This window comes from Astatotilapia calliptera, chromosome 3 (genome assembly GCF_964374335.1).
Source record: "Astatotilapia calliptera chromosome 3, fAstCal68.1, whole genome shotgun sequence".
NCBI lineage: Eukaryota > Metazoa > Chordata > Actinopteri > Cichliformes > Cichlidae > Astatotilapia > Astatotilapia calliptera.
Genome location: NC_137424.1, coordinates 57,894,073 through 57,906,257, shown reverse-complemented (window position 1 = coordinate 57,906,257; position 12,185 = coordinate 57,894,073). Strand labels below are relative to the sequence as shown.

The window sequence follows — 12,185 nt, the reverse complement described above, 5'->3', positions numbered from 1 at the left end:
GTTAAATAAATATAAATATTTAAATTTAGTGACAGTTAATGTAATAAGTCTTTGAAAAAAATTGACCTCCAGAATAATTGCTTTGTATCCTGTTGCTATAAAAAAAAATATTGTTTACAACATGTAGTATAACTTAAGTCAGAAATGTATCAATATATATTTCTTTTATTTTTGCTTGTAAAGAAAAAAACTTCTTACCTTTTCTTATAAACGTTTATTTATAGTTGACCGTCTCTTATATTACACTGTTTTGTTTGTGTATGTGTGCAGTTATGGTCTAAAGGTGGACATCTGGGCGGCAGGCGTGATCACCTACATCCTGCTGTGTGGATTTCCTCCTTTCAGAAGGTGAGTTAGCATAAAGTTGTTGTTTATCCAGTCGTGCATGTGTTAATTGTTTCATTTGTTGTATTAACGCAGTCTTGTCTTTTGTATTGCTTTGGTATCATGTGACCTACCATCATTTTGGTTACGTTAATAAACAGCTTTTCCTGATTCTTGCTCTTCCTCAGTGAGAATAATATTCAGGAGGAGCTGTTTGATCAGATCCTCAGAGGGAAGCTGGAGTTTCCGTCTCCAGACTGGGACACCATCAGTCTTCCAGCAAAGGTACCATTCATGAAGTTTGCAAACAGTAAATACATTGTTTGGTATCCGACATCAGCTCAAGAACAAACATGATTATCTTGTGGCTTCACCATTGACTAAAGCCCTGCATTTTGCTAAGATGGTTTTTGAGTTAATGTTTTTCCAGTTTTTATGAAGTTTCAGTGGTTTGATCTCTTATTTAGTGGGTTTAGGAAGCACAAAACTGAATTTTAACCATCTCAAAATTAGAGGCTATTCAGCAGGACAAAGTGAAAAGAGAAACCATATAAAGCAAAGGCACATAGCATGAAATACAGCAGTGTGACCTAGTAAGCAGCACATTGGTACGGTGTACTGCAGACTGGTAACTGTTGCATGATCTGGTCCTCAGATGCTGATAAGTCAGATGCTGCAAGTGAATGTGGATGCCCGTTTCACTGCCGAGGAGGTCCTGTCGCACCCCTGGGTGACGGTAAGGGCACTCAGACATGTAATCTCATCAATACTGCAATAATACAGTAATTATTAACTTGGTGGTCATCGATACTCAATGCTTATTTTCATTTTCATAGTAAAATATGGTGTGTTTGTCTAGGATGAGGCTCCTATAGAATCCAACACTGTGAGCAGCGCTGAAGAGCAGAACAGTGGAGACACATTGGAAACAGAGGAACCAGAGGAACCAGAAGAATCCCCAATACTTGAAACCAAGCAAGTTCCCTCACCTCTGGTCTAAAACACATCCCCCTTATTGAATGGAAGAACAGAACAGTCTTTGTTTGGTCCACTGGAAACCCAGAAAGTTTCTTTATATCTGAACGTCTCATTAATTCCCAGACCAGATCGGTTCCCTTTAATCTGGTCTAGAACCTGTTACATGACATCATGTCACCTTAGTTAAATGAGTTTTAACTTCTAGAAGCCAACAACTCTGCTTTGAATTCTAGCTTTCTCTCATTTCCATTTAAAACCAAACCAATCACTTCCTCTTGGCTTTTATTTAATTTCATCTTCAGGAAACTGAACAGAACATATCGGACTTGAAGAAGTTTCTACACCTCTTTCTCTTGGACATGTTCATTCTTCTAAAGACCGAAAAGAGGTCCCACCATTTAAAACCAATCTAGTTCAATCTACTTGACATGAAACCAGTCCCATCATGCTTTGTGAAACAAAATGATTTGGTTCAGTTTTCTTCCACAAATATTCCCATTTTGGTTGTGAGGTATAAAACAATTTCCCTCTCTTGTGATGTGGAATTAATCCAATTTCTCCCTGTGCAAGTCAGCAAGTCCTGTCAGTCACCCGTCATCTGCTTGAATCGAACACGATACTATACATTCTTTAATCAGAAATGTGATTGAATCTTTACTTTGCTTTACTTTACAAACTTTACTTTGCTAATTAGAAAGCAAACATTAGTCTGGAAACCCAACAAGTTCCTTAAATATGGTCTCTCTGGCTCCCCTGGCCAAGAACCGAAAAAAGTCAATTGAATGTTATTTAAAGTATGTTCAGTTTAATCTTCGTCATCAAAATACATTCTTTCTAATCTACCCCAAACATATCACCAACAAACAGGTTCTCTCAGGTCTAGAACATATCCCCTATCGGGTCATGGAGACATTCTTTATTCACCAAGTGGAATCCAAAAAGTCCAGTCAAGAATGCAGATTGTTTTCTATAAATTGACTGAAGAAAGGAAAGGAGGAGGAGGACTGGAAAACAAGCAAATGTGGCCCATCCTATACCATCTGGAAAACCAAATATGTAAGTTAGTGGAAATAATAAGTTTCCTTAGATCAAGTGAAAACCCAACACTTCCCTTCTTACATGATTTAGAATACAACCTGTGTCATCTCAAACCAACCAAGTAAGTGTCCCCAAACTTAGTTTAGTGTCTAGAACAGTTGTTCACTATTTTGATTTGCTGGAAGCAGTCGTGTTCCCTTACTTTTACTCTGGAGTCATTTTGCTTCCCTTGGTTGGATGGATGTACTGTTTGGGGGGTTTTTTGTATGTTTTTTCTTCTTTATTTCTACTGGAAGCTGCACAAGTCTGCAACAATGGGAGTTTGTTGCACAAACCAGTTTCTCTACTATTTGTCTATCCTGTGAACACCATCCCACCTTTGGTCTGTGCCATTAAAACTACTGAAGACTTTTACAAGACATGTCTCTGCTGCTGATGAGCTCTATTAGAATGCTATTAAATGCCCATTTTGTTGTGAGACACAATGCCCGGCTACTTGAAGGACGCACACTATATCGATGTCGGGACACCATGAAGGTGCTATTCAACTCATCTTGTTTTATGATCCAGAGTCTGATTGGACTGTATTACCATTTCTTGTAAATGGCTCTTACCTCTTATCTGAATGACACTGGAAAAACTGATTGGACGGCTGTAAAAAGGCGTCAACCACTTTCATTAAGATATGAACACCTGACTCATTTTCAAATGCTCTCTCTGGTTTAGAGGTTATCGTTTCTGTAGTCCCTGCTGCTAGGCAACCAGGATGTCTTCCATTTATTCCGGGAAACGTCGCATTTCTTCTGCCTTTGCCCTCCAGCCCTCCTTCTGCTGGTCCGAAGGACGTCTCTCATTTCTTCTACTTGCACCTGCAAACTAGGGAGGTGATTGAGTACTGTGCCTGTTTACACTGCTGGTTAATTGCTTTCTCTTACAAGTTAAAGTCCCTAGAAGTTTGATATTTATGATAGCCACACATGAAGGCTCGTTGTGTTTGCTTTGGTTTTGAAGCACTCAGAATTTGTCTGGATTTTGGGAAATTGACTTTTCCTACTGCGAGATACTGGCAAATCTAAACATAGGATACTTCATCAGCTGGAAAAAGACTGTAAAAAAAGAAAAGATTCTCTGTCCAAAGTTCACATTTTGCGAGTGTATTCTGTATGGAATCTTACGTTAATGCATGTACACCAAGTTTGTGTGTAGATTAAACAAATGAAAATTTACACACAAACATTGAGGTTTATAGTATAACCAGAAAAGCCTGAACAAGTATGGTTTGCGTGCATTGAGTTGACCATGAACTCCTCTGTAATCAAAGTATTCTAGAGTAAAATTTGAGGCCATCTTTTTTACAACAAACGCTTGGCTGAAATTGGGTCATGTAACAGGAAAATCAAAAGAATCAAGGGCTTGCAATGACTCCTGACCTCTACCTGATTGAGGTCCTCTAACAGGACATTAACAGAGCTGTGCATAAACATAAACCTCGATGATCTAAGACAGGGATGTCCAACTCCAGGCCTCAAGGGCCGGTGTCCTGCAGGTTTTAGATGTGTCATTGATCCAACACAGCTGATTTTAATAGCTAAATCACCTCCTTGACACATCTTAAAGTTCTCCAGAGGCCTGGTAATGAACTAATCATTTGATTCCGGCTGTAAAGAAGAGTGAGCCAAAATTCCCGCACGACAGTGTGAGAGACTGATAACTTTAGCTGTGATAAAGTTATACAGAGAAAGATTAAAATTGATTGTAAAAGATAAAAATCATGCGGTGCACTTAGTTTCTTTTTCACATAACTGTGTACTGCACAGAAAGTAAATATACTGTTAAAATAGGACGCTAGGTTTAAATACATATTAAACTACAGCACTTCAAATTGTTAGCAAATATTTAAAATATGTCATTAAACAAATTAAGTAAAATTAAGCAGTTAAAGGTTTTGATAAATAGTTAAATTAAAAGCATAGTTTCCAGTTGGAATTTTTCAGTGAAGGTTTTTTCAAGCCACTTTCTGAACACTGAAAGCCAAAAAACAATGAGCCTTATGTACAAAGACTCCTTTTGTTCCTCTGAAGGACACGTCCTGTCGTCTCACTCGCCTTCTGCCCTTTACCTATTCCCCCAGGCTTCGCACTGTATCTGAAATGAACTGAGGGACTTCAAAATGTCACATTTTCAAAAACAATTTCAACAACCTTTTAAAGTTTCTACCTGCAGTATGACTGAGATAAAGGTCACCTTTGAGTCTAGTCCCCGAGCTTACTGCCTCTCCTCGGTTCACAGCAGTTTACGGAGGATAAAATCTGTTGTAAATAATGTAAATATCACTCTGTCTGTTGTTGTCTGTTTGTCTGTGTGAGTCAGTTGTGAAGTAGGGAAACAGTAGCAGCCTGAACAAATACTACGACGATGAAAAAGAAAAAAAGTCTCATTGTAGACATGTGGTGTCAGCACCCTGAAAAAACCTTGTGCTGCCCAAAGAGACTGCGTTTCTTGGATGAAACAAATGATTTTCCACATTGATATTGGAACATTTTGTCATTCTCAATAGATACTTATTAAATTTAAAGAATAGTGGAGTTTCTGAAGGGTGTGAAGTAAGAGTTCTTACCTTAAAGTCAAGTTCTTGATAGATTTGGTAGCAACGAAGGACTGGACACTGACAGAGCTCTTTCATCATGTGGTTATGCGTCTGTGAGGTGTCACCAATCATATTGCTCCATCCACACACCCATCATGCTGTCTGTGATATTACTGATCATACATCAGTGAGAATGAAGGAATGCCTGTTTTTAAAAACAACGACAAAAAAGTGTGTTTGTGTGCGTGGGTAGTTGATTTCCACGACATAATGTTTGAAGTCCTGTGGAAAAACTGGAATGTATGAGGTTTGTAAGTTCTGAGTCTGTTTGCATCTTTCTTTAAAACTTGAAACCAAGTGTCAATCGTCATCTGGGTAAATGCGTTGACCTAATGCAGTGTTATGACCTTACCGTGACCTTTGAGCTTAGCATAACCTTTCCATGGCCTTGACCTTAGGCTGGAGCTGCTCATTGAGAGTTTGGCAGGGGCATTTGAAGTGTTCATGAGTGGGACTAATGAAATAACTTCGAGCTCACAAACTGTTTTGAAGGGCAGAAAATTATTTATCTCACACATTAAAAAGTTACAGCTACCTGACTGTACCTAGGCAATTACAGGAACCACTGAACAAGCTTTTAATAAATAATACAATCATAAATATGCATAAACTAATACCTACAACAAATTCCAGCAACATGAAGAAGTTGAAAAAAGAAAATGTCATATGCAACAGTTTAAGAAGACCCGGCCCAATGATTGGTGTGATAATAACCAATGCATGCTGCACAAAAAAACAGTTAAAAAAAACACACTTTACCTTGCTGGTACACTCACGTTTCAAAATCTTAAACACCTCAATGTCTAGAAAAGGGACTTTTGCAGAGCCTTGAATACGTGACTGTTTTCTTTAAACAATTAAATGGCCTGTGATGTACAGCAGAACAATAGCTGCAGACAGATACATTGTTGGGGTCATTTTCTTTTAGGTGAAACAATAAAATAAGCCCCAGAATTAAAACAATTTAATTGTGTTCTGAATGGCATTATATCATTAGCACCAAATTAGCACCAGTTACTGTCATATGTTTTAATGTTTGGACATTTTGTTACAGCCCTGCAGTATTATAAATCACAATGGCACGGTCATGTACTCAGTAACTGCTGACGGTAACACTGACAGTATTATATTCAGTAGCACCGACGATGTATTTAGAATGTTGCTAACAAGCTAGCCGTACATATCTTCTCACATTGAACACTCATGAAGACCTTCAGCGGCAGCCAAACTCTCAGTCAGCGGCTCGGTCTTTGACCTTCTATGCCTGCTATGAACCCAGTAGTCTTAATTGTTTCCTTTTTATACTTCATACCAAACCAAGAAGAGCCTTTTTGTTGCTACTGTTGCAGCCACCCGCGTCAACAAGAAGCCAAACTTGATGTTTCACTTGTGTTGATGCGTTTCAGCATCTATTAGTTTTTGCTGTTGTCGACTTTGAACCCATTGTGCAAATTTAACTGCCAACCATTTTCACAAATCTACTTTAGTTTCATTTCCTGCCTTTGTTATTACTTTTAGTTTTCAAATTTATTATGGTTTACCAAATCTTCTCAAGGAATTTTGGGACACAATTTGCAGTCAAATTATTGGGAAGAAAACAATTTCTCATGCAAAGTTTAATATAAATTTTATGTTTTCAAAGTCAGTTGATTGGTTTTTTTCGGTTGTTGTTTTTTTTTTTTAAATTCTTTACATTCTTGCAATTAGTCTAACTGATGTGTGACCTTAAATTTACTGATTTCTTTGGGTGTTTCAAGCATCCAGCAAATAATTTAACATTCTTGCACGTCAGTACATCGTTGTCATTATCACTGTATACAGCTTGGCTGGTTTTACATGTTTTAGATGTTTGGTCCATGACATTTGCAATTCTCCAAAGAAAGGTAGCTGTCAAATGAAAAAAAAATCTCTATTTTTGGTTGTAAATGAAAAACTTTGACATTAAAACCCTGATGATCATGAGCTGTAAGGTTTTACTATGTCAATAGTACACTTTGAACTGTTTTGAGCAAAGTTGGAAACAGATGATTCAGTTTCACTTTGACCCGGGTGGCTGTGATTACTGGGTCCTTTGTGTTTTTATGGGATGTGATTGATTGAGTGTGTGTGATCATTTTACATCATGCCTCATTATAGACAGGAGCTGATTTTATTTTTTATTTTTTTATTTTTTATGCACTAGACAAGTTAGGATTTTGAACCAAACTGGGCTGGTTTTCCAAAAAGAAATCTGAGTCTGAGGTTGATCTTTAAGGTCAGTACAATTTACTAAAGAATGTCTTAAATCATTTAATAACAGGATTTTTGCATGAAAAATCTTTAATTTACGAATTTAGACACAATCGATTTGTTAACACAATCAAACTGAACAATTCAACAAGAAAAAAAAGGCTTGCTTTGCAGCTCAAATTTCTTCAAAGCTGTGGAAGATTAACCATAAGTTCACCTTGAGGTGCTTTTTAGGAAAACTAGTCTTGGCTTGATGTGGAAGGAGAGGAGTGAAGAAAAGAGTTTTAACGACATGTTGTAGACATGTGTTAATGCTAATAATGATCTGTAATGTGATGTGTGTTCATATGAAACATGGATGTTTGCTGATATTAAGCTGGAGAAGAAGGGGGGTATACCCTGATTTGTACTGAGGAAACAAATGCATTCAACTGTGAAAATTAAACTAATGCAATGATACAATGTTGAAGTGCTGTTTTTTGGAAACTTGTGATACATACATACAAACATAGAGACATGGATAGATAACATAACACAAATAAGACAGATTTGACACATAGTGGTGTACTTTTACAGAAAGGCAAGCAGAGACGACCCACCCCCAAACCCAACCCTCCCAATAACACACACAAGTCTTCCGGATGTCTTCCGCGTAACTGCCATAAAATGTGATCTCCAAAGTGCATACGCCGCTCAGACACCATGTCACGGAGGGGACGTGTGGCAGTCCGGCTGTCGATTTCTGGTCCCGGTAAGAGACCCGCAGGGTCCATCTTAGACATTGCTGCTGTGCCTCACTGAGTCCTTTTTTAAAAAACATTTTTGGCTGATGTTTTCTACATCTCAAATGCATAGATAACAGTGGGTATAATGATGGAATTGAGCAGATGAATCTTCTTCGCCAGGTCAATCTTTGGGGTCGACCGGATCAGCCAGAAGCGCTGTAAGACTGTATCCTGTGCCGCCATGTGCCAATCCTCGTGACCTTGGTCTTGTTCTTGGTCTTGTACACGTGTACACACACACACACACACACACACACACACACACACACACACACACAAAATGGTGAGGAAATCTGTGTAGCCATCCTCTGTGCGGACGCAGCAACTGGATCAAAGGTAGAGGGTTTGGAATATTTTGACAAACCACTCAGGGATGCCATGTAACCACGCAATGTTATAGAAGGAATCTCACCTATTGAACGCCTTTCTGAAACTGACGAAATTGATTAAGAGACGCTGCTGGTATTCCAAACTTGATGGTGCACAAGATGAAGATCTTCATGCGCGACAGGCCACTGCAAAATCTAGCGTGCTCTTCTTGGAGTTACTGGTCCACGGCCTTATGTCTTCGGAGGAGGACAATGCTAAAAACCTTGCCCCAAACCAAGAGGAGATTGATTCTTTGCCTGAGCTTTAGGATGACTCACCTTTGCCAGTCTTCTTTCAAAGTAAAACAGGAAATATAATACAGAGAAGCAGACTTGACACTGAGAGAGACATGACTGACCGGGGAGACAGAGGGAACGTGAAGCACAGAGACAAAGAGTAACCAAACGTGAAACACAGGGAGGGTACAGAAACAGAAACTCCAAGCTTCTTTAACAATAATCAAGAAGTAAAAATCAAACACAAAACACTGGGTCATACCCAGGACCATGATACAAAGTATCAAAAGTAAGAATAATTCTGCAGAAAAATGTTCTCCATCAATATTAAATTGAAAGATACTACTTCTGCATATGTTTAAGACTTAGGTACTAACTACTTTATATTCAGTTTTTCCCCCCGCATTATATTCTATAAATAATAATGATATAATAATAATAATAATAATAATAATAATAATAATAATAATAATAATAATAACACGTTTTATTTATAGGCGCCTTTCAGACCCTCAAGGTCACTTTTTTTTTTACCTTACTCAGTTTTTATATTTGCTTTTATACTTTTATGACTGTTTATGTCTAAATTTTAGCTACCATGTTTGCTATATATACATTTTTCTTATGTTTTTTATGGTATTGTTTACGTGTTACTGTAAAGTGACCTTGAGGGTCTGAAAGGCACCTATAAATAAAATGTATAAATCTCAGAAAAGAATTAGCTGTTCATTGACTCAGGAACACAGGCCTACATCTTGATTTATTTAAGTATATCGAAATATGATATGATATTAACAATAAAACAAAATTTGCTGAATTAAAAAAAGTTTGAGCAGTGTGTGAGATGGCTAACTGTTAATACTGTGGCGACCTCAGACAAGGAGGAGACAGAGGTATCGTTTTGTCTTGCTTCCTGCAAGGGAGAGAGCACAGCCCTTTATTCGCATTCAACAGATGAACACACAACACTAACACCACCGCTCGGCGCAGCTCTGGCGTAACAACAACAACAAAGCAAAATGGCGCTCTCTCCACCCAGAAACACACAGTCACACAGAGAGAGAGAGAGAGAGAGCGTCACCTGTAACCATGGCAACATAACAACAGAACATAGCTGTCAAAACAAAACCCCAAACAGCCCTGACCCACAACATAGCCCCCACCTAAGGAGTCAGTCGTCCCCGACAACCCCATTACCCAACAAAAAGTCCTGCAAATGTCCATGTGTCTTCTTTCGGTGCGCAGGCTGATCTCAACCAGCAGGGGAAGAGTCACTCGGATCAGAACATGGGGTGCCACCAGCATCCCCTGCCCCGGCGACTGCTCGAGCGAGTGGTCAGTATCGCGAGAGTCTGTCCTGGTGCAACACCACCATGCGCCCCGGGCCCGGCATGCGGATCGGTACATCACTTCTGCTAGCCGCTCCACAACCTCCGCCGGCCCTTGCCAGTGACTGCACAGCCTGGGGGACACTCATCTTTTGCGAAACAGGCATTACACCCAAACCTTGTCGCCAGGCACGAAAGCTCCCCCTCGGCACCTGGTATTGCAGGCTCTTTTCTGTCGTACTCCGGTACTGGCCTGGACCTGGCGGGTGTAGTTATGAAACACTCACGGCCACTCCCTCTGCCTCCTGTAGCAGTCCATGGCCACCAACATGCGCTAGTTCCCTGACTCGGTGACGGGGAAAGGCCCTAGGACGTCCACTCCCACTCTCTCCCTCGGGGCCCCCACCAGATACTGCTGCAGGGGGGCGTTGAGTGGCGCCCTTCCATGCCGTGCAGGTGTCACAGCAGTGCACAAAAGTTCCACATCCCGTCAACAACTATGTCAGTAGAACTGTCCCCTGAGACGGCGGAGAGTTTTGGCATTCCCATAATGGCCGGCCCCCACCGAGCCGTGGACAAGCTCGAGCACCTGCGACCGCAGCGAGTGAGGCACCAACAGCTGCAGGAGATCCTTGCCCTGTCCGGGGGCCCGCCATCTCCGGTATAGGAAGCCGTCGTGGGTCTCCAGATTGTTGTACTGGGAGTAGTAGGCCTTCACTTCGAGCCCCTGTCCCGACACCCCCGTCCAGCCTGGCGTTGCGCCGCCTCCAGCCAGGTCCCCACCTGAACCAACATTGCATCAGCTTCCTGTTCCCTCTTCAGCTGCTGCGTGGTCAACGGGAGCCATCTCCCTCTGCTGGCTGTAGCCTGAGCAGTAGCTATGCCCAGGGCCTCCTGGGCCCGCTCCTCCTGTCAGTTAGAGGGGGGCAGCCGGTGTGGGCGCAGACAGAAGGGTTGAGCAGAACCGATGTCAATGGTGCGCTGAACCTGCCTGCACTCTTCCTCACTAGCGGCAACGATGTCCACGTTGTCATCCAGGAGGCACCTCAAGCGCTGCCGCTGGTCAACGGTGAGACCGATGCTGCTGTGCTGCCACAGGTCATCAGCAGCTTGGGTTGTCTCGGTCGAGGGAAGGTTTGTCTGGCCTAGAGACTGGGGCTGAGGTGAGTAGAGATGGTTCAGAGCCACCGCCGTGAGAGTGATAGCCAGCTTCGCGGTGTCAACGCAGGCCCCCCAGCGGGTCAGCAGATCAAAGCCGATGATGCACTGGTCTTGGATGTCAGCAAGCCAGAAGTCGTGCACCAGCTCCAGATCCTTCACTCGGATCCGCAATGGTTTCTTCCCTCGCATGTCAGTTCTCTCCCCCGTCACCGTCATCAGCTGGGTGTCGGTGGGCGATCAACCCATCACAAGCGGCCCGGATGTTCCAGGGAGCACACCAGGTCGTATTAGGGAAATGATGGACCCTGTGCCCACCAGGGCCCGGCAGGGCTGGTCCTCAACACAGCAGCTCAGGTAGAGTCCCTTGAGGTGCCCAACTAGGCCCACCACCGTGCATCATTCCTGGAGGGGGGCAGGAAGCTGGAGCGGTGGTCCCCGCACTGCACCATTCCCCCTCTCGTTTCCCTGAGGCCACATAGTTCTGGTCTTCGGGGCGGGCGCCAGGTAGTCGCTTCAGGGCACTGAGGGCTGCAGCTGGCATATCTTCGTGACTTCCTCCTCCCTGTCGCAGTCTGCGGCTCTGAGTTGGGTGTAGTTTGGGGGGGACACCTGCTGGTTAGGCCGCGAGGCCAGCACCAGCTCGGCCCTTTCAGCCTCATGGAGTGCCTCACGGAGAGTTTCTGGAAAAAGTCACTCTGGAAAAGGTCCTTGCAGAAAAGCATGCAGGCTAAGCTCCTCACTGGCTGCTGGGAACTCCGGGTAGCCACGACGAGCATACAGCAACACATCCGCTGCAAAGGTGCCCAGGCTCTCCCCCGGCCGACGGCTCCAGTTGGTCAGCTGCTCCCTGCTCTGATCAGTGGAGTGCCACTGCCCAAATCGCCTCTTGAGTGCTATAGTGAGGGCCTGGAGCTCATTCTGCTCTGACGGGGCTAGGTCTCCCTCCGCTCCTCTCCATCTCCCTATAAAAAGGGAAGGAAACCATTAACAGTCCAAATCGCCATCAGCTGTTCTCACCGGCATCTCCAGCACCGCCCCGTTGAGCCCACTGCACCACTCCTCCCCTGCAGCTGCGCCCGGGACCTCTATG

General features: G+C 42.7%; 1 protein-coding gene across 1 annotated transcript in view; it reads left to right on the top strand.

The window, feature by feature from the left end:
* Positions 1-7,675, top strand: part of LOC113017214 (serine/threonine-protein kinase DCLK2-like) — a 28,162-nt gene extending 20,487 nt beyond the window's left edge. The window contains exons 13-16 of the mRNA XM_026160369.2: positions 271-348; positions 513-609; positions 980-1,060; positions 1,184-7,675. Of these exons, the coding sequence (XP_026016154.2) occupies positions 271-348; positions 513-609; positions 980-1,060; positions 1,184-1,324 (397 nt within the window). The 3' untranslated portion in view covers positions 1,325-7,675. The remainder of the gene's footprint in view (positions 1-270; positions 349-512; positions 610-979; positions 1,061-1,183) is intronic.
* The last annotated feature ends 4,510 nt before the right edge of the window (positions 7,676-12,185 follow it).